This window comes from Dipodomys ordii, unplaced genomic scaffold, assembly GCF_000151885.1.
Source record: "Dipodomys ordii isolate 6190 unplaced genomic scaffold, Dord_2.0 Scaffold175, whole genome shotgun sequence".
Classification (NCBI taxonomy): Eukaryota; Metazoa; Chordata; class Mammalia; order Rodentia; family Heteromyidae; genus Dipodomys; species Dipodomys ordii.
In genome coordinates this window covers 773262-795931 of record NW_012267391.1, presented here as the reverse complement: position 1 = coordinate 795931, position 22670 = coordinate 773262, and the positions used below count along the sequence as shown (strand labels likewise).

Genomic DNA, 22670 nt, shown 5'->3' with positions numbered 1-22670 from the left:
TGGGCTGGGAAGGTGACTCAGTAGTAGAGTGCTTGCCTTGCATGCATGAGGCCCTGGGTTGGATTCCTCAGCACCACATAAGCAAAAAGAAAAAAAAGCCGGAAGTGGCACTGTGGCTCAAGTGGTAGGGTGTTGGCCTTGAGCTGAAGAGCTGAGGGACAGCGTCCAGGCCCAGAGTTCAGGCCCCATGACTGGACCCCCCAAAAAAATGGGGTTCAAAAATAAATTGGACTTAAGGAAAAATATAAATTTTGTACACCTTGTGATACTATTAACAGAATAAAATTTTTCTCCATGTAAAGAGAGAAAATACTTGAAATTGATGTATTTGATAAGGGATTGATACCGAGAATCGAAAACTCCTAAAATTCAACAATAAACCAACTCAAAACACAATGACTTGTATGAAAGTAGAAATTAAAACATAGAAGATGTTCAACATTAATCATTAAGGAAATGCAAATTAAAATTACAATGAGCCACTACTGCCTACCTAGTAGAAAGGTTACTGCAAGAATTCAGCCAGTCACTGGCTTCTTGGAGACTGAGATCAGGAGGATCATGATTCAAGGGGAGCTTAGGCAAAAAGTTCATCAAACCCTTTTCAACCAACATATAGGTATAGTGGCATGTGCCTTTTATTCCAAGTCATGTAAGAGGCTAAGATCAGGAAGATTGTGATTCTAGGCTAATCTGGGCAGTAAAGTTCTCAAGAGTCCAACTCAATGAAAAAAAGCTTGATGTAGTGGTGTGCACCTGTGCACCCATGCAGCATAAAATAGAAGAATAGTGGTTGGGCTATGTTTCCAGATCTTATCTCGAAAATAACCAACACATAATAGGTGGAGATGTGGCTTTGCAGTAGAGCATCTACCTAGCAAATAGAAGACTCTGAATTCAAACCCTAGTACCATAAAAAACAAGAAATTTTAAAAAAGACAAAAAACAGAAATCCAGCTGGGTGTGGTGGTACCCATTTCTAATCCCAGTTACTCAGAAGGCAGAGGGCAGAGGATGGCTGTTTGAGGCCATCTTGGGTAAAGCTAATGAGACCCTATCTCAAAAACAAAATTAAAAAAAGGGATGGGAGCAGGGATCAAACAAGACAGGCCTTAACTAGTAATCACAAGGCTAAGGGTTCAAACCCTAGCACTATACAATAAATAAGTATATAGTCCAGAAAACAACCAGTGTTGGTGAGAACGCAAAAAATTTTGATCTCTTATACTGCTGGTAACAATGCAAAATGGTATAGCCATTCCAGGCAATACCTCAAAAACATTAAATATAGGACTACTCTATGAAAAGGTTATTCTACTTCTGTGTCTATACCCAAAAGAAATGAAAGTGAAATCTCAAGGAGACATTTGTAGAAGCATGCTCACAGCATTATTCACAATAGCAAAAACACAGAAGCAATTCAAATGTCCACAGAAAATGAGTAGACAGTGGAGCCTTTGTATCTGTGAACTCTACTTCCTTGGATTCAACCAACCATAAATGGAAAGTATTGGAAAAAGAATTACATCTGGGGATTGGGAAGGTGGCTCAGCAGTAGAGTGCTTGCCTCGCATGCATGAGGCCCTGGGTTTGATTCCTCAACACCACATAAACAGTAAAAAAAGGCCGGAAGTGGCGCTGTGGCTCAAGTGGTGTCCAGCTAAAGAGCTCAGAGACAGCACCCAGGCCTAGAGTTCAAGCCCCACTACTGACGTCCCCCCCAAAAAAATTACATCTGTAGTGAACACACATATGTTTTCCTTGATATTTGCCCTTACACAATATAGAATGATTTGTATAGCACTGCATTACGTTAAGTATTATAAAGTAATCCTGAGAAAATTTAAAGTATATGAGAGGACATACATAGAATATATGAGACTTGAATAACTAATGATTTTGGAATCTGTGGGTGTCCTGGAGCCAGTCTGCCTCAGACACTGAGTGGTAAATGCATATATATACAATGAAATATTATCTAGCTTTAAAAAGTAATTTTGATATATGCTACAAAATGGATGAACTTTGAGGACATGCTAAATGAAATAAGCTAAGTACAAAGGGACAACTACTAGATTATTCCAATTATGAGTTATTTAGAGTAGTCCAAAATCATAGAGACAAAAGAATGGTGGCTGTGAGGGGCTGATGTAGAGTTTTTGTTTTGTGAATATAGTTTCACTAGATAAAAGGAGTTATGGGTGATGGTGATAGTTATACAGCATTATGAGTGTATTAAATACCATTGGATTGCACACTTAGAATGATTTAGACAGTACATTTTATGTTGTATGCATTTTACCAATATTTTTAAAAGAAAAGCCTATGTCAGGTACTGGAAATTTTCCCATTTACTCTTCACAATTAATCTATGAATTAGGTTAAAACTATCATTTTTAAAAAAAGATAAGGGCATGTAAATTATGAGCAAGTAAGTGCCTTCCACTTTAGTTCCAAGATGACTCAAGGTCATAGAGCTTCTCAATTCAGAAGCCAGGATCTGAGTTTAAGCAGCTTAGCTCCAGGAAAAACAAAATAAGGCTTCCCTTCTATTCAGGAGCATACATTATTTTAGGAATAGATGAAACCATAATAAAAGAGATTAAAACCTTCAGTCCATAATGACAGATACAAAATACCTTTGAAAATACTACAGAGATAAACACTCATCTTGTAATAGATATCTATCTATTAGATCCTTCCTGTTCCCATGGCAAAGGACCTACACTCCTGATACTGATCCTTTTTTTGGGGGGGGGCAGTCATAGGCCTGAACTCTGGGCCTGGGTGCTGTCCCTCAGCTCTTCAGCTCAAGGCTAGCGCTCTACCACTTGAGCCACAGCGCCCGGCTTTTTTTCCCTTATGTGGTGTTGAGGAATCAAACCCAGGGGCTCATGCATGCAAGGCAAGCGTTCTACCACTGAGCCACCTTCCCAGCCCCCTTACAGAACTCTTAAGAGAAAGGAATAGTGTACAAAGAGGAACTTAGGAATAACATTTCACCTCACCTTTCCTCTACCTAAACTCAAATATTAACTGAGGGAGTATTTGAAAGATTTATATTTGCATATTTGAGGATACCTGTAATCAGAAATAGCTTACAAAAGGATTCTGCCAAGGAATGTAGCACATGTAGTTTAGGTTTAAACTTTTTCAGGAACTTTATCGAATACTACCAGTCCTTTTCATCATGTTCCAGCAAGCTATATGAGTATTACCTCATTATGTGAAATGGCATGATTAAAATTAAACTGGGAAAGTATAAGAGAAGTAAAATAAGATAAACTGTTTTTAAGATGGAGACAATCTTTTGGGCTTTATGGTAAAGGTTTGACTTCCTCTCTATTTGTATTGCATAGGGTAAACAAAGTATGGTTAATGTTTGATTAAGGAGATTAAATAAATACTTGAGAGCCTTTGGTGTTTGATACCTAACAGATTAATATTAGCTGTCATTATTAATTTGTTAGGAGTGGTGCCTTATTTTGCACAGTGAAGTCAGTAATATGGGAATAAAACTATCTAGCTTCTTGCTTTGTAGCCAAGGCTGGTCTCGACCTTGCAATCCTCTAGCCTCAGCTTCCCCAGTGGTGGGGCTACAGATGCACCATCCGGCCTCACACAAGGCACCAGGTTCTGGATAACGTTTCACGTGCACTAAGTTCTACTCTCACAAACGGTCAATTGTGTCATTGAGAAGCCCACGGATGTTAAGTATGCAGACTTGGGACTAAGCACTCATAGGACACGGTGATTATTGTGCCCATGAGTTAATGAGCTTTAGGAATCCACGAAATTGTTTTAAGTTTCTTTATAAGGAGACTATAATGCTGGTGAATATGTAGTAATGAAATCAGCCTGGATTTACAAGTAGATTGAATTATACAAAGCTAGGCTGTCTCCGCAAAACACAACAACATCCCACATACCCCACACCTGTTCCTTTAGAGACACAGGTCTCACCTCGGGCTTTCCCCGCCTCAGCTGCCAACAGTGAAGGGCAAAGTGTTGTTTTGTTTTTTACAAAAGCTAAAGAACAATTTAAACGATCTGATTACTATAGGATAGACCTTCCCAAGTTGGCACTGTGCCTCTCCCAAAGCCCCGGCGTGTCCTGTCCACCTCGGATCCCACCAAGGTCACTTGGGAACGGCTCCCCCGTGTCCCCCGCCCGCGTGGCCTGCGCTCTCTCCCGAGGGTAGCACCCACCGACAGTCTTCGGAAGGCCGCGGGTGAGAAAGCCTCTGAATCCGAGTCCCGTACCGAGTCGGCCGCCAGACAGAGCTGTCAGCGCAGTGACCGAAGCCCGCTGCAGTAAACTCATGGCCGCCATGGCTACGTCCGGCAAAGGGGAAGATGCGAGAGTAACGGGAGCCGGGAGGGCCAATTTACCAATGACGGCAAAGGTGAGATTCGGCCATGTTCAGTTATGGCAAGGTCCTGTTCCGGTTTGCTTCATTCAGTCAGCGTGAGGCGACCGAAGTGACGTCATTTACAGCGGACGAAGTCCTCCCCCCCCCCCCCGGCCTTTATTAAAAAAATGGCTGGAGGCGGCTTGGGTGTATTTTGTAGAAGACTCTCCGCAGTCCTGAAGGTTTCTGGATCGTTAATTACTTCTAAGGCCCCCGCTAGCACAGGGTAAGTGGTGTGAAGAGCAGGTCTCCCCACCTCCTCCACTGGGGATGTTTGTGGCTCTGGCGAAAACAGCTTAGAAAAGGAATTTACCCCCCTGATGGCCAGGCCCGACCTCAGAGAACTTCACCGCTAACACAGGCTTCTGCCTCAATCATGTTGCTGCCTACTGTGGACTAGGCACTCATAAGGCTTTCTTTACCCTGGATTTATTGAATTACAGCTGAAAATACAGAAGCCACTCTTACGGTGTATGAGTTTAAGAACTTTATCCTATGAACTGAACTGTGCTTAGGTTTGATTGGATGAAAAAAAGAGAGTAGGGAGGGTCGTCGCAGAACCTAACAGAATGTGCTGTTCATTATTTCCAGGTGAAACACATTTGTCTTCTGGATAACCAATCCTTTTTTGCTTTAGGTAAATATGATTTAGCACATTGCTGCCGAGTGCACGTTACTGAGCATCTATTATGTGCTACTGTATTATTATTTGCACTAACCTTACACATATTCAGTTGCTTTTAATTTTTGCAGTGGTTGCAATTTGAACAGGGTAACAAACGTGAATCAATTATCTCTTCATCCTTTTCTGAAAACAATTCTAGCATTAAGTAAATACCTATTTACTTGCAAACACGTTGGTCAAATGTGTATCGCATTTTGCAGCAGTAACTAAAAACTACCATCAACTCAAAAATGGCAGATTTTCATCCGTTCCTTTTAACCATTCCTATAGACACAGATGTATTTTAAAATAGGATCATATACATATATATATACATATTTTGTTTACTACTGTTTTCCCCAATTTTATTTTGTTTAAAATTTTTTCAGCAAAATAGAAAAATTGTTATAGTACAGTTACCACAGTCTGTACTTTTATTAACCAATCATTACTTTATTTTTTATATATCTATATACTTTTGTTCTGAACTGTTTGAGGCTTATATTTCCAACATCATGACATACATCTTCTAAGAGCAAGGACCTTGCTTTACTACATTACAACGATTGTACTCAGAAAATACTGTTATAAGACTAGGATTATTTAATATATGTCCTGATAATGCCTTTGTTAATTTTCTTTTGCATGCAGGATCCAGTAATGCTCAGTTTATTGGATTCGTTATTTTATGTTTTCAACCTTTTATTTTTTTTCAACTAGATTATTTTTTGTTTTTAATTTCATGATACTGAATTTTTTCCTACCTCCATACGATTTGAACTTAAAGCCTCACAGTTGCTAGGTGAGCACTCTACTAGTTCTGGCATATTCCCATCTGGGTAGTTTTGTTTTTTAAGTTTATCTTTTAGGTAAGGTGTTTTTCTTTGCCCAGGCTGTGCCTCAAACCATGAGCCTCCTACTTTCACCTCTTGAGTGTCTGGGACCACAGATATATGCTACCCTTCTTCTTTTTTTGTTTTTTGTTTTTTTTTTCTGTCGTAGGGCTTGAAATCTGGGTCTGGGCGCTGTCCCTAAGCTCTTCAGCTCAAGACACACTCTACCACTTGAGCCAAGGCACCATTTCCAGTTTTCTGATGGCTAATTGGAGATAAGAGTCTCATAGACTTTCCTGCCGGGTCTGGCCTTGAACCTTGATCCTCAGATCTCAGCCTCCTGAGTAGCTAGGATTACAGGTGTGAGCCACCAGCCCTGACACGTCTTTTTTTTTTTTTAACCTTTAAGTTATTGTACAAAAGGGTTTCAACTCAACATGTCAGTTTTTGGGTACAGTGCATCTTGCTTGATCACTGTCATCTCTTTCATCACTCTCCCCCATCTTTTCCAACCCTTCTTAGTCCCTCATTCCCCTAGTCCCATTCACATATATACTTTGAATATTATGATTACATTTTCCCACCCTTCCTTTTTTCATTCATTTATGCCTCTCCCCTTGACATCCTCTCTCACTGACACCTGGTGTTCCAGCATCCTGGTATTTATTTTGTTAGACTATAAGTTGTTCAGAGGAATTATACCACTGGAATTCTCCCTTGAATATGCCATACTTTAGTTAATGCATTTGTCTATATATGCATATGACCCTGGATATGTTTACATAGATATTTGTAAATAAGATAAAACACCATCATTCTTGGCTTTTTTTTAGGTGGGCTTTTGAGTTGGCCGTTAAGCTGATTAGCTAGGAATACAGATGTGAGCCACCATATTGTAGCAATGTTGACACTTGAAAAAAAATAAGATTAGCTTTTTAAAAAATATCATTCATTTGGATTTAGCTGATTGTTTCAACTTTAATATTCTTGGTAGGAAAACAGCACTTATGGTACTTTACATCATTTTGTTTTTGTAAAATGTTTTCCCCAAGTCTTTAGATATTATTTAAAACAATTTCTAAGTTTATTATGCATTATAATTTTAACCATTCCCTAATTGCATATTCGTGTAATTGTTAAATTTTGATGTCACATAAAACACTTTCAATAGAAAATTTGTAGGTGCCTCTCCATAGTAATTTCTGTAGTTGAAATTCTATAGTTTCTAGATGTGCAGTTACAGAATGAAAGGAAGAAGCATTCTGGACCCCAAATACATGATGTAAAATTGGCCTGCAGATTGTTTTGTCTGCTTCTAGATTTTATTTGCCATAGTAGAATGAAGATTAAAAAGGTCACCTTAAAATATAATTTCTAAATTACAGGATAGCAACTTGTACAAAGTAACATAAATTTTCTGTAGCATTTTAAATTTTTTACTGCTTCTGGTATAACAATTCTGAGTCTTTTTTTTTTAATATTGCAGTGAGGAAATGATTCAGTTTATTGCTCATAAGATCCAGATATTTTAAAGGTTTATTCATCTATTTATATGTGTTCAGTTGCAGGTTTTCTCTTAGTTTCCTGCATAAGAGTGTACCAAATGTCACTTCTTTGCACCGACCTAAATTATTTCATACCACATTGTCAACAAGAGGACTAGAAGAATTTTTTGATGATCCAAAGAATTGGGGGGAACAAAAAGTGAAATCTGGTAAGATATTTAATTTAGGTCTGGGAATGTGGCTTAGCAATAGAGTGCTTGCCTAGCATGCATGAAGCCCTGGGTTTAATTCCTCTGCACCAAATAAACAGAAAAAGCTAGAAGTGGTGCTGTGGCTCAAATGGTAGAGTGCTCCTTGAGCAAAAAGAAGCATTAGGGACAGTGCTCAGGCCCTGAGTTCAAGCTCCAGGACTGGGGAAAAAAAAAAAAGTTTAAATATTCAATAAATTTGCTGAATCATTTGTCATTGTACAAGTATTTCTCCAATTTAGGAATTAGTTAGGTATCTCCTTTCATCTTTTTTATATTTTTCCTTTTTTTTTGAGACTAGGAAAAAAATTCACTCCTAGAGTGAATTGTTCCTTGGAGGTTGGCAGAATTGTTCCTAGAAGAGAAGTAGATAAAAACTATTAATTGGGGTGATTTTTAGGGTTTATTTTAAATCCCATTTTTAAGTGAAAATTGAAAGTTTATATTACAGATATTTTTGTATTAGTGTGTGAAAATGCAACCACTAACGTTAACAACCTTTGAAGGCTGTTGACAGAATACTGTTATTTAAGCTCTTAATTTTATATTACATAATATAATAATGCTATTCTATGTTTTACAGGTTTAGAGGTTAACAGATTTATTGTGACCAAAAGAAAATAGCTAAACACATTTTGCATTTTAAAAAATATATTTATTTATATTTATTAAATAGTTATACAAATGGGTTTTAATTTCAGAAGTTAGGTTATAAGTATGATGCATCTTAATCAATGTCACCCCTTCCTTTGTTCTTCATTTTTCCCCATCCTGTCCCTACCTTCAAGTTACATGGTTAAGTTTTTACATAGTATACACTGAAAATAAGAACTCTTTTTGCTCACCCTTCCTCACTCCATTTGTATAGACCCTCCACTCCCTTCTTATCGCCCTCCCACAACATGTTTCAGCTTCCTGGTATTTTGTTAAATGGTTGATTAGTTGCTCGAAGGAGTTACACTGTTGGACTCTTCCCTTTAGTCAGTTTGTGTGTATATGCATATACCCTGTATATGTTATCATGTGTATTTGTATTTTAGATCTAACATCCACATATGAGAAGAAAAAAATGTGTGATTTGTCTTTCTATGTTAGACTTACTTAACATAATTTTTCTAAGTCCATTTATTTCATGTTTTGATTTATAATTTTAATAGGAGCTGCATGGACCTGTCAACAGTTAAGGAACAAAAGTAATGAAGATTTACATAAACTTTGGTAGGTGCACTAAGTACAGTGTTACCTGGGTGTTAGAAATAGTCACAGTTTGATAGTCAGGTGACAACTATATATCTGTTTGAAACAGTTACAATGTGATAGGTAACAGCTATGCATCTGTTAGAAGCAGTTATAGTGTGATAGGTGACAACTGTATACCTGTTTGAAACAGTTATAGTGTGATAGTCAGGTAACAACTGTGCACCTGTTTGCTGTAAGAAACTGAGCAAAATGATTTGTTTCATAGTACTGTGGATTATACATATGATGTATTAGATCATGAGATTATAAATATGAGATTTATAAATATGAAAAATGTTAGATTAAGCTATGATATATTATCATGGTTTTGAAGTAAATGGGAGTTTAGAAATTTTACTATAATTGTTACCAGTCACATATTTGTCCTAGCAATTTCAGTAAATTAACAATAAAATCAAGTTGAGGAATACTTGGTCACATTCACACTTTTCTCCTTTATATTTCCTTTTCCTTGGTCTGGATTCTTCTGCAGATTAGCTTATATTAGTTATTCATTGGAGGGTTATTTTGTTGGAATTTTCTGGCAGAGTCTCCTGATGAATTTAAGTGGGTTATATCTTTGTTGACATTTATCCCATAGGTGTTCTGTTTAATCATACTTATGTTCAAAATGGGAAATTTTATATGAGGAAGACTTCTAGCTTCCTTTGAATAATCAGACTGGTCTGTCCACACTGTCCCTGTCTTCCCACATGGTCTGTGTGGGAGTTCTTCCTAGTAGATGGAGCAGTGTACACCAGGGCTCTTGTGCACCCTGCTCCTCGTTTAACCAATCCACTTCACTCAGGATTGTTATCTGCCTTGGCACTTTAGTAGGCATGCATTACAACATTCAAAAGGCTATTTATGTTTTGGCACTTTTTTTTAAAGTCAGGCTAGTAATCCCAATACTTAGGAGGTAGAGGCAGAAGAATGGAGATCTTGGGGCCAACCTTGACTCCATAGTAAGTTCCAGGTTAGCTTGGTCTACATACTGAGACCCTTACAAAAAGATTTGGAAAGTGCTTATAAAAACCACTAGTGAGGTGTGTTTGTATGTGTGTATTCATCATAGAAAATAAGTTGCATTAAAGCAGTATTATTTTAGGTTATCAATAAGAGGGTCATTACTGTACTTTAATGTTACTTTACATTCATTGTGGCTAAAACCAGTCTTCTGTCACTCCTTTTCCCCAGATTGTTCTCTCTAATACAAAGTACCATGATTCCTTTCATCTGACTTTCAATGCCTTCCACAGTTATTTTCTTACTTTTCTTCCAAGTTGGACCCATAGAATCTATCCCCACTTTAACTGTACTTCATTGGTACCTTTGATTATAATTGCTTTACTCTCCTTTCCATCTTAACAAATCCTAGCTTCTTTGTGAAGCTTTCCTTAGTCATCTTAGCTAGGAGAGAATATTTCATCTCTAATTAATTATTCTGATATTTCTCTCTCCCACCCAATAACTACATCACATTACAAATTCAGAAGCAGAATGAATTTTAAAAATAGAATGGATTTTGTATACAGTGAATCCCAAGACCCCAAATCAGAATTGGCTAAATGACCCCAAATACCTTACTTCTCTCAGCTTTACTTATTTATTTACTCATTTATTTGTGTTTGTACTGGGATTTGAACTCAGGGCCTGGGCACTGTCCTTGAGCTTTCCTACTCAATGCTAGTGCTCTGTCATTTGAACCACATGTCTACTTCTGGCTTTTGGTGATTAATTGGAGATAAGAGTCTCTAGGACTTCCTTGCCTGAGCTTGCTTCAGATCATCTCCTCACATCAAAGCAGCTAGTATTACAAGTGTGACCGGGAAGGTGGCTAGGTGGTAGAGTACTTGCCTTGCATGCCTGAGGCTCTGGGTTCAATTCCTCAGCACCACATAAGCAAAAAGAAAAAAAGCCGGAAGTGGCGCTGTGGTTCAAGTGGTAGAGCGCTAGCCTTGAGCTGAAGAGCTGAGGGACAGTGCCCACGCCCAGAGTTCAGGCCACATGACCGGACCCAAAAAAAAAAAAAACCAAAAACTAGTGTGAGCCATGGCTTTTGTTTATTTAGGAAGAGGAAATAATATCAACTTAAAAGGTTGGTTTGCAAATTAAGTGAAATACTAGATATAAAATGTTCAGCACACTGCCTGGCATGTGAGTAAATGTTATTTACCTTCCTTTTTTGACCACTGAAGTGAAGAACCATGTTTTAGGCTTTTTTTTTTAAAGTACTTGCAACAAATACATTATGTGAGCACAAGCAAGGTTTATTAAACATATAAATAAAGGTATATCTGTGTATATCCTGCGTGAGTTACCCTCAGCATTAATTTGCAAAATAAAAAACATGGCAGAAAAAAACAAATAAAGGCTTATTCTTTGTGATGATATTCTGGATATTAAGATTGCTAAAGGATTTCAAGTACAGATCACTAATTTTGATGTCAAAAGTTGCAACTTTATTCACATAACCCTAGAGTACTCTGCATCCTAACTTGTCTATTCTTTGATTAGGTATGTCTTACTGAAAGAAAGAAACATGCTTCTAACTCTAGAGCAGGAAGCCAAGCGGCAGAGATTGCCAATGCCAAGTCCAGAACGGTTAGAAAAGGTAAGGTTAGTGGGTGGCTAGACACTCCTGTGGCAGGGTGAAAGCTAAAAGAAGTATCTGCCTCCTGTATTTCTTGTCAAATAGATATGTTATTTTACCTTGATTTTCAATAAATTTAGTCAACTATGCAGCCATCGCAACTATTGTTTTAGCACATGTCTTTCATCTCACAACTGTACACTGTAGTGACTCTTCATTCCTACCTGCAACTCCCAACATACAGGTATATAGCTCTGTGTGTGTGTGTGTGTGTGTGTGTGTGTGTGTAATTTGGTTTCCTTTTTTTTTTTTTTTAATTTGGCAGTGCTGTGGTTTGAACTCAGGGCGTTGTGTCTCCACTTAGTCATGCCTTAGTCCTGTTCTTTACTGGTTATTTTTAGGATAGAGTCTTGAGAGCTGTTTCTGTCTAGACTAGCCTCAAATGGCAATCCTTCTGCTTTCAGACTCCTGAGTAGCTAAGAATTACAGTTTTGTTTTTTTTTGTTTTTTTACTGTGGCATAAAAATATAAAATGAGGAAGTGGCGGCTCAAGTGGTAGAGCACTAGCCTTGAGCTGAAGAGCTGAGGGACAGCATCCAGGCCCAGTGTTCAAGCCCACGACCAACGCCCCCTACTCCCCCGCAAAAAAGAAAAATATATATATATATATTATATATATATATAATTAAGGCAGTATATATATTATATATATTTATATATAATGAAACTTACTGCCCTAAATATTTTAAAATATATAGTTAAATGGTGTTAAGAAAATTCATGTTTGGAAAAAAATTGTTAGTTTAAGTAGGCCTTCTTCATTAAAACTCTTGTTTTCCTATTCTCATTCCCAATAATCAGTCTTAAGTGTTTCTCATTTATTCCTCAGAGGAATAATATTTGGCCCTTTAGCTTGACATATCTCTTCGTGATGATCTTCACTTTCCTTCATTTTCTTGCAAATGACATATGTAATTTAATTTTCTTTATGACTGTTTAATATTCCATGGTTTTTATGTATCATATTTTTAGCTGAGTACCTCAGATGATTCCACAGTTTGTATATTGTGTATAGAGCTGCAGTAAACTTGTATCTTTTGGAATGTTTAGTTGTAGACCTATACCTGCTTATTTTTATCTATATAAACTTAGCTATTCTGTATATACTCTCATGAAATTAGCATTTTTACCTACCCATATAGCATAGATTTCCTTCTTTTTAATGTAGATATACCTCTTCTTTAAATGTTAAGATACCTTTCCATGTAAAATTAAAATGTTTTTATATTTTCAAGTATTTTTCCTAGATTGCTTTGAAGATCAATACTATTGATTTTTCTGTGTCATGGTACATAATGAGAACAGAACTCAGGTTTTATGATACCTTTAGTACTGCTGCCTAACCTTCAGTTTCCTGTCTTCACACCAGTCATAGCGTACTACCACATTGCCTTTCAGAAGGAAAAGACATTAATCATTGGAGAAAGTTTTAAAAAAAAGTATGCAGTAAATCTTCAGTTATTTTCTGTAATTAATGAAAAGGCTATTGTGGCTTAGTGAAAGTTTTTTATTTATTTTTAAAAAAGTTTTAACCTTTTTAATTTTGACCTAATGTTAGATATACAAAAAAAAAGCTACATGTACAGTACAAAGAAGTCTTGTATATCCTTCCAAGATTTTAGATGTAATTATTTCACAATATTTGTGCTATCATCTTTGCTTTTCCCATTTCAATTTGTTCTCAGCTTTTGAGAGTAAGTAATGTATGTATCATGTTACTTTATTATAAAAATTTAATTTTATATTTAAAAATCAATAATCTCTTAGTCTGTATAATTCTTAATATGTGTGTACACATGCATGCATGTGCATGCACTGGTCCTTGAGTGTGAACTTAGGGTCTGGATGCTGTCCCTAAGCATTGTTTGCTGAAGGTTGACAATCTTCCACAGCCACAGCTCCACTTCCTACTTTTTGGTGATTAATAGTAGGAGATAAGTGTTGTATGAATTTTCCTGCCCAGGCTGCTCGAACCAACCTCAGTTCTTGAAAGATCTCACCCTCTTGACTAGCTAGGATTACAGGTGTGAGCCATTGGTACCTGGCAGCCACTATCTAATTCTTAAATTGGGAAATTAACATTCATATAATAGTATTATATATAAAATACAAAATATGAAATATATTAAATATTTATGTTATATAAATATTATATGTAAATTATATATTGTATATGTATCTCCCAACAATCTTTTTTTTTGTGTGTGCTAGTTCTGGGGCTTGAACTCAGGGCTGGGACTTGAAGTCAGGGCTTGAGTGCTGTCCCTAAAGTTTTTTGCACAAGGCTAGTGTTCTACCACTTGAGCCACAGCTTCACTTCCAGGTTTTTTTGGGTGATTAATTGGAGATAAAAGTCTCCAATTGGGCACTCACAGGTGCCTCACACCTGTAATCCTAGCTACTCAGGAGGCTGAGATCTGAGGATCATGGTACAAAGCCAGCCCAGTCAGGAAAGTCTGTGAGACCCTTATCTCCAGTTAACCACCAGAAAACCAGAAGTGGTGCTGTGGCTCAAGAGGTAGAGTGCTTGCCTTGAGCTGAAGAGCCTAGACAGCGCCCAGGCCCAGATTTCAAGCCCCAGCCGACAAAATAGTCTCATAAACTTTCCTGCTGGGGTAGCTTTGAACCACAATCCTCAGATCTCAACCTTTTAAATAGCTATGATTACAGGCATGAGCCACTGTGCTGCCTAATAATGTCTGTTATAGGAAAAGAACCTAGATCATGCATTTTTAGATTTTTTTTCTTTTTTGTTTCTTTCTCTTTTATCTAGAGATTTGGACTTTCCCTTCTAAAATGGGTTTTGTTGTTGTTTGGCCTTTTGAGATAAGATTCTCACTACATAGTCCAGGTTGTCCTGGATCTCAAGATTTTCCTGCCTCCAATTCCAAAACCTCATATTAGGGGCATTGCACACTCACACCTGGCTTAACATTTACATTTTTTAAAAAAATGTATAGACCAGTTCCTTAATTTGAATTTGTCTGAGTTTTTTTAATTGTGAAAATACCATACAGGGGTTACAATTACATGGGCAAGGTAATGAGTACATTTCTAATCAAGCATGTTGTCTCCTCCTTTCTGAGGCTTTTATAGTATTGATAGAGATAAGATTGTCATTGTGGGCTGGGAAGGTGGCTCAGTGGTAGAGCGCTTGCCTTGCATGCCTGAGGCCCTGGGTTCAATTCCTCAGCACCACATAAGCAAAAAGAAAAAAGCCGCAAATGGCGCTGTGGCTCAAATGGTAGAGCACTAGCCTTGAACTGAAGAGCTGAGGGACAGCTCCTAGGCCTAGAGTTCAGGCCCCACGACTGAACCCCACCCCACCCCCCAAAAAAAAGATTGTCATTGTAAGATTTTATTATTGTCAGAGACATACTATATTTGCATTGTATAGATTAGGAAGCAAAGTGCTAATTCATTCCATTTCTGATTATGTCAGAATTAATAACTTAGTTAAGGTGTTTTCTGTCAGATTTCTCCACTATATAGTTATATTTATTTTTGAATCTAAATAAGTATTTTAGGAAGTACTTTGAGGTCATGCATATATCTTTTAACTAGTTAAAGTATTCTAAGAACTCAAATGGTCTTTCTTGCTATTGTTTCTAACATATTTATAAGATGATTTCTTTGTTGCTTTATATGTCCCTCCCCCACGGTATAACCCCTGCTTTCACTGTATTTGATGTTGGTATAATTTGTGGAGGGGAAGGGAAAAACAAATCGTTTAAATAGGGATACAAGTGGACCCATTGCAACAATGAGATGTACAAGACGTTATGTCGGAAAACGAACTTTATAACTTTGGCAGGGGGTGGGGGGTGTAGGGGTGAGATGGAAAGGGATGGGAAAGGGAAACAGAGGGGGCGGCAACAATGCTTGATAAGAAATGTACTCATTATCTTGCCCATGTAATTGTAACCCCTCTGTATGGTATTTTCACACAAAAAAATTAATAGAAAAAAAATGGAGATAGTAGATACACTTGACTTATTCCTGATTTTAGAGGAAACAGTTTTGGTATCTCCCCATTTAAGATGTCAAATATAGGGCTGGGAAGGTGGCTCAGTTGTAGAGTGCTTGCCTTGCATGCATAAAGCCCTGGGTTCGATTCCTCAGTACCACATAAGCAAAAAGAAAAGAGAAGCCGGAAGTGGCGCTGTGGCTCAAGTGGTAGAGCACTAGCCTTGAGCTGAAGAGCTGAGGGACAGTGCCCAGGCCCAGAGTTCAGGCCCTACGACCGGACTCAAAAAAAAAAAGATGTCAAATATATCTTTGTCATATATAACCTTTATTATTAAGGTATACCTGTAATTTCTTCAGAGCTTTTCTTACTGAATTTTATCAGAGAGCTTTTCTGCATTGAGAGGATAATATTCTTGTCCTTGATTCTGTTTATCTACTGGAGTTGCAGTCATTGTATATGTAGTGTTTGAAATCTATTATTGTGCTCAAAGATAGCTTACATACCCGTTTAAAAACTGCTCACAGTGGGCAAATGAATAGAGAGAGGAACGGTGCGCAAATACAACATAATATTCATTGTACATATGTGAAAATGAAAGTAGGTAATGAGATGGGTGGGGTTGGGATAGATGGAGGGGAGAATGATGGAAGGGATGACACTGATCAAGATGCACTGTATTCATAAATTGACAAGTTGAATGGAAATCCCCTTGTACATCTATTTAGACATAATTAAGTACATAAATACAAAAAGGAAAAAATGCTTGTTTACAACTATGAAAATGTTTGACTCATCTGACATTAACATCCCAAATATGAATAATTATTTCTAAACCAACACATATTACTGTCAGTATATTATGTACAACAAAATTATACAATAAGACTTTTTTTTTTTGTCGGTTGTGGGGCTTGAACTCTAGGCGTGGGTGCTGTCCCTGAGCTCTTCAGCTCAAGGCTAGTGCTCTACCACTGGAGCCACCATGCCACTTCCAGTTTTCTCATAGTTAATTGGAGATAAGAAAGTCTTGCACTTTCCTGACTGGGCTGGCTTTGAGTCGTGATACTCAGCTCTCAGCCTCCTGAGTAGTTAGGATTACAGGCATGAGCCACCAGCGCCCGGCTTCACATAAGAATCTTAACAAGAAAGAGGTAAAAAGTTCTAGTAGTATCTGCTTGCATGTCACAGCATCTTTGAGCTTAATGTCAGATCTGATTCTCCTTTCCTGTAATAGTTACCAAGCAGGCAAGAAAACTGTGTGGATATAGGAAGAAAACAGTGAAGCTAAAATATGGTTTTTAGTATAACAGAAGTAACAAATGTTACTAATTAATCAAATTCTGAAATACCATGGAGTCTCCAAAATAAAATCTGTGCAAGTATATCCCACTCCAACAAAACTAATATATGGAAATCCAAAGTAAACAGATTTTTATTGAAATGAAACTATACACTTCTTAAAGAGTTATTGAAAGTAATACTATAGACACTCATATAATCATCCTGTGCTAAATAGAGCTACTTGATATAATGGTCCCTTGATAAAAATATTCAACATGGACTTTCTGAAGCATAATTCCTTTTATGTTCTCTACCTTTAGAATTCTGTTGTAGGTGATTGTTGAAATTGAATCTTTTTGTCAGGTAATTGAGTCCATGGATGCATTGGATAAAGTTGTCCAGGAAAGAGAAGATGCTTTACGGCTTCTTCAGACTGGTCAAGAAAAAGCTAGACCTGGTGCTTGGAGAAGGGACATCTTTGGAAGAATCATCTGGTACATAGATTATATTGTGACTGGAGAAGAAACCCTATGTGTCATTCCCTGCCCAGTATCTCTTAGGAAAAATTCATTCTTGAGATATACTAGAGATGTATATTATATAAGAAGAGATCCAGAACCTCTTTGGAATACCAAGATATGAATGAAGGTCACTAGCTCAGATATATATATATCTATATGTATATATATATTTATTTGTGTGTGTGTATATATATACATATATATGATATATACAGTTTACACATATACATAGTTTATTGTGACAGTACTAGGTATTGGGGCTTGAATCAGGCCATTTCACTCAAGCTGATTTTCCACTACTTGAGTCACAGCTCCATTTCCTAGATTGGTTATTTATAACAGTGGTTCTTGTCTTATATGAATCATGACTTTTTGATAATTTGATGAAAGTTATGGATTTTTTTCAGTATATATACACATGTAATTTAGATTATTATATTCAAAAGCTAATTTCAGGACACACTTCTTCTCTCATTATATAGAAAAAATTGAAAGGGTTGAAGAATAAGGTTGTACGTAAAAGTTTTAATTTGTCCCTGTTGCCATCAAGATAAGCGCTAAACCAAATTATGAAACATTTTACTGCCATCCTTCATGGTATGCTTTTCTGCTACATACCGTTCCCTCACTGCTCAGAAAATTGGAAAGGATCCGATGTCAACATTCTCACTGAGGTATAAATAATTGATATAGTCCAGTGTAAAGAAACTTCTAATCTGGGTTTTATTTACATTTGAGTGAGTAGCTTAAATGAAGCCTTGTTGGTATTATTTTATACATTATTCAGCAAAGTGCAGAAGGCATCTCAGGTGGTTAAAAACTCTCTCTGGTCCTCATACTAAGTTATTGTAATAGAGTTAGTAGATGAGATTTCTTGTATTCCAATTTAGAGGGTGTTTGGATCCAAGTTACGTTATGTGTAGCCATCTAATCCAGCATAGAAAAAGAAATTGCCAAACATCCCAATAAATAGCTAAAGTCTGGGAGAATAATTATTGCACTATAACAATTGGGAAAAAACTTTTAGTTTTAGGTGGCTCATTCCTGTCCTGAGATCCAAAGGATGGCAGTTTGAGGCCAGCTCAGACAGAAAAGACTACTAAACTCCATCTTGAAAAATATAACCAGCCAACAGCAGAGCTCAAAGTGTGGTTAAAGTGGTAGAATGACAACTGAGCAAGAAAGCCAAGCAAAGGGCAAGTCTCTGAATTCAAGTATTATCAAGTATTCCTGTACTGAGAAAACAAAACCCAATCCTTTGGTTTCATTTTTCTCCTGATTTTAGTTGGATTAATTCATTTAAAGTCAATTAGGAAAGAGCGGGGAATTAGGGAAGTAAAAACATGGTTTCTTTTAAGTAAGTCAATAACTTTTTACTTTATTGGCAGGCACAAGTTCAAGCAGTGGCCTGTACCTTGGTACCTAAATAAAAGATACAATAAGAAACGATTCTTTGCAATGCCTTATGTGGACCGTTTCATCAGGTGAGTCTAAGTTCCCTTTAAAACATCTTTATATCAGATGACTTTTTAATGCTTTCATCTCATTGCACAAGTAATACCTGTTTATTAGGAAAAAAAGGAAGAGCTAGTAACAAAAAAGTCAGATATAATTTCAACATCCTGAAATAGCCAGATAACATTGTAGTATTTATCTTTTCAAAAGTTTTAGTATACTTCTATTCATCCATCTATATGAATGTAAATAGAATCAAAATGGTTCAATTGTATAAAATGTGAGCTCATATATTCCAAGGTTAATGAAAGGGAGCTAAAGTGTAGGGAAATGTGTTGCATTATGTCTGACTTCATGCAGTCCTGCAGAAGGCTCTCCTGTTGTTTAGAGAACAGCTGATAGCTATAAAAAGTAACATTTATTTTAGCTAGTTAATACACGGAATCCATATTCAGAAGTAGACAAACCAGAAGAGCATTTAATACCCTCAAAGTGTAGGCAGATGGGAAAATTGCATGCTTATTGTTTCCTGTTCCCATTGCTGTGGAAAGAGATGTGATCAGGGAAATGTAGGCATCCTGACTAAAGTTGCCAGAGCTTTACCTAGAATTCAAAGCTGGGAAAGCAGCTAGAAAGTTAAAGGTCAAATATTAGCAATATAAGAATCACAGCTTTAAAAAGGAAAGAAATGTAAATATCACCTGATGTGGAAAAAATAATTGTATTGTCAAAGTTCATAGAATTCACAAACTTTATAGACCATGATAATGACAATTTGCCTTTGAACGTTAAAATGTGTTTGTGACTTAAACTAAATTATCACTATTCCACAATACTGTTAAATATGTAAAAGTTATGTAATCACCTAATCTCAATTTAAAAAAAAAGAATCACAGCTTTAGTCATGTGTGATGGTGCATACCTGTAATTCCAGCACTCAGGAGACTGAAGCAGGAGGCTTATGAATTTGAGGCCATCACGGGACTCATAGCAATATCTTGTCTTAATACGAAACCAATCAACCAACCAACATAAAAAACAAAACAAAAAACTCCCACAGTTTTTAACAACTGTCTTTGATGTAACATTTCTACATTCAGCAAGAGTTCTTCAAAGATTGACACACACATGCCCAGAGAATTTATTTTCATACCAAAAGATAAGCAACCAAAAAACAAATTAGTAGGGAGAATATTTAACCTGAGCTTTAAAGTGTTTAATCTACTTTAGAATCAGTTTACAAATATTTCTATTTTCCACTCTGAGCCAGCTACTTCTCACTTTTGTCTGTAGTGAATCCATCTGTGTGAGCCCGGACAGCAGTTATCTTTTTCATTACCACTGTTCTAGTTGACAAGTCACTCCATCCTTGATTTCCATCCTCCTACACAGGGCCAGGTCTGTCTTTTCTCCTACTGTCTCTACCTAGTACCGTCCATCATCAAATTGAATACTGAGCATTGTCCTCAGTCCATTGAGTAATGGACTGGTTAATTTTCCTTTTGTTACATCATTGCTGATCAAAACTGTATAGTAGCTTCTTGTCCATAGAGTAAAATCCAAATTCTTTCCTTCCTGGCATTTTCAGTTTAATGTTAGCTGTTAATCCTTCAAAGAATTTTCATCTTGCTTTATGAATACACCTTGCTAAGCCACTTCTGTTCTTTTGGTTTTGAAATCTGTACTATCCACATTCAAGACCTAATTCAGAAAGCAAGCAATTTATCTGACTGTATTGTTGTTTTTCTGTGCAAGTTCTCCAATTAATCATACAAAGACTTTCACAGGAATGTGAAAATTGATTAATCCCAGTATCACTTCTCATGCTTTATCCACATTTGAATGTTTGTTGTGGTCTGGGGGACTGAACTCAAGAGCCTCATGCTCCAGCATTCTACCACTTGTGCTGTATCCCTTGTTCTATTTTTATAAGGTCTAACCAACTTTGCCCTGGCTAGCCTCAATCCACAAAATCAGTTTCCACCTCCCTAGTCTGGTATTTTTTTAAACAGTCTTAAGAGAATATAACAATCTCCAGAACATTAAATAGCAAATTTGTATTATTCCAGATGGGTTTGCTTTCTGTAAATAGCTAAAATTTAATTATAACAAAGATTGATAAATGGGGAATTTTTGTTTATTGTCTTACTTTATACACATATATATTTATTTATAGTTGTCTTTAACCGGACTTACCCTATAGCACTAGCAAGCTGTAAAAGTACTCAGCACAATCTCTTTTGTATTTTATTCCTATAGATAAAAAAGTACTTGTTTAGTATAATAACATAAGTGTGATACCCATGGATTTATCATGTTTAACTCTGACGAACTCCAAGTTACTGGAGGCACACATGCATTATGTCCTAACACGCTCATGTGTGGGCTTACACTCAGACAGCAATTTAGTCAGTGCCTGTTTCTTCAATGCATAGTTTTGTACCATGTGTAGGAAAAGTGGTAAGCTAGGGCAACTGGTATTTCAAAGTAGGGAACTCAGCCAGGCACTGGTGGCTCATGCCTGTAATCCTAGCTACTCAGGAGGCTGAGATCTGAGGATCAGGTTCCAGTCTGGGCAGGAAAGTCTGTGAGACTCTTATCTCCAATAAACCACTCAGAAAACCAGAAGCTTCACTGTGGCTCAAGTGGTAGAGTGCTAGCCTTGAGCTGAAGAGCTGAGAACCAGAGCCCAAGCCCAGAGTTCAAGCCCCACGACCAGACCAAAAAAAAAAAAAGGGAATTCACATAAGCCTCACATACATCTCAGAATGTGAAATATATACTCAACAAAATGTTTTTAAAATAAGGTAGGAAAGTAGTATTGGTCATGTTAGGACTGAACTTTAATTCAGACAGTTCTAGACTTATAAGATCTATATATCCCTTTCTTGTCAGAAATTAGTACAGTTGGTATAGGATTACAGATGCCTTTTGCTTCACATTTATCTTTTGACTTGTGAAGGTTTACAGTAATAAAGTTCAATAATGTGAATAAAACCCCAAAAACTGAGACACATAGAGGTGAGGTGTTCATATAACTGATTTGAACACGTTTTGATAGTGCTGAATAACAGGGAACTAATTCTGCATAAATTATTATGTTTTTATTCTAGATTGAGACTTGAGAAACAAGCTCGCATCAAAGCAAGAAAGAGAAGTTTAGAGAAAAAGAAAGAAAAATTTCTTAAGGAAAAGTTTCCACATCTTTCTGAAGCCCAGAAGTCAAGCGTTGGTTAAGTCTGAACTCTTATTAATGTGTTGCTTTTTCTTGCAATATTCTGTATACCGAAGTAAATAGATATATGTTAAGTGGTTAATAAAGAATTTTTTAAAGTCAAGTGACTTACTAGTAGTTGTTCTTATGGTTAACATAGCATGTTAAGTCTGGGAAGTTGTCTTACTTCTACTGTTTATTTTTGGGGCTGGTACTGAGGCTTGAATTCAAGAGCTTCATCCTGTTACTTGGCTTTTTTACTCAAGGCTGGCACTCTATCACTTGAGCTATATCTCCACTGTGGCTTTCAGCTGGTCAACTGGAGGTTAAGAGTTTTATGGACTTTTCTGCCCAAGCTGTCTTTGAACTGTGATCCTCAGGTATCAACCTCTTGAGTAGGCATAAGCTACCAAAACCTGGCTCTCTTCCACCAAAAAAAATTTTTTTTTTCATGTCAGTGGTGGGACTTGAACTCTGGGCCTGGGCACTATCCCTCAGCTCTTCAGCTCAAGGCAAGGGCTCTACCTCTTGAGTCACAGTGCTACTTCCAGTTTTCTGTTGATTAGTTGGAGATAAGAGTCTCGGGACTTTCCTGCCCCGGCTGGCTTTCAACTGCAATCCTCAGATCTCAGTCTTCTGAATAGCTAGGATTACAGATGTGAGCCACTGGTGCCC

At 37.0% G+C, this 22670-nt stretch overlaps 2 protein-coding genes across 2 annotated transcripts in view; one reads left to right on the top strand and one right to left on the bottom strand.

Annotated features, from left to right (window-relative positions):
* Positions 1-4444, bottom strand: part of Ndufb5 (NADH dehydrogenase (ubiquinone) 1 beta subcomplex, 5, 16kDa) — a 15464-nt gene extending 11020 nt beyond the window's left edge. The window contains 1 exon segment of the mRNA XM_013033674.1: positions 4210-4444. Within this exon segment, the coding sequence (XP_012889128.1) occupies positions 4210-4333 (124 nt within the window). The 5' untranslated portion in view covers positions 4334-4444.
* Positions 4445-4503: 59 nt separating this feature from the next.
* Mrpl47 (mitochondrial ribosomal protein L47) lies at positions 4504-22119 on the top strand. The gene is made up of 7 exons (XM_013033706.1): positions 4504-4638; positions 7472-7623; positions 8820-8880; positions 11419-11515; positions 17169-17299; positions 18715-18810; positions 21895-22119. The coding sequence occupies exons 1-7, from the start codon at positions 4541-4543 to the stop codon at positions 22016-22018; spliced, it is 759 nt and encodes a 252-aa protein (XP_012889160.1). The 5' UTR covers positions 4504-4540; the 3' UTR covers positions 22019-22119.
* The last annotated feature ends 551 nt before the right edge of the window (positions 22120-22670 follow it).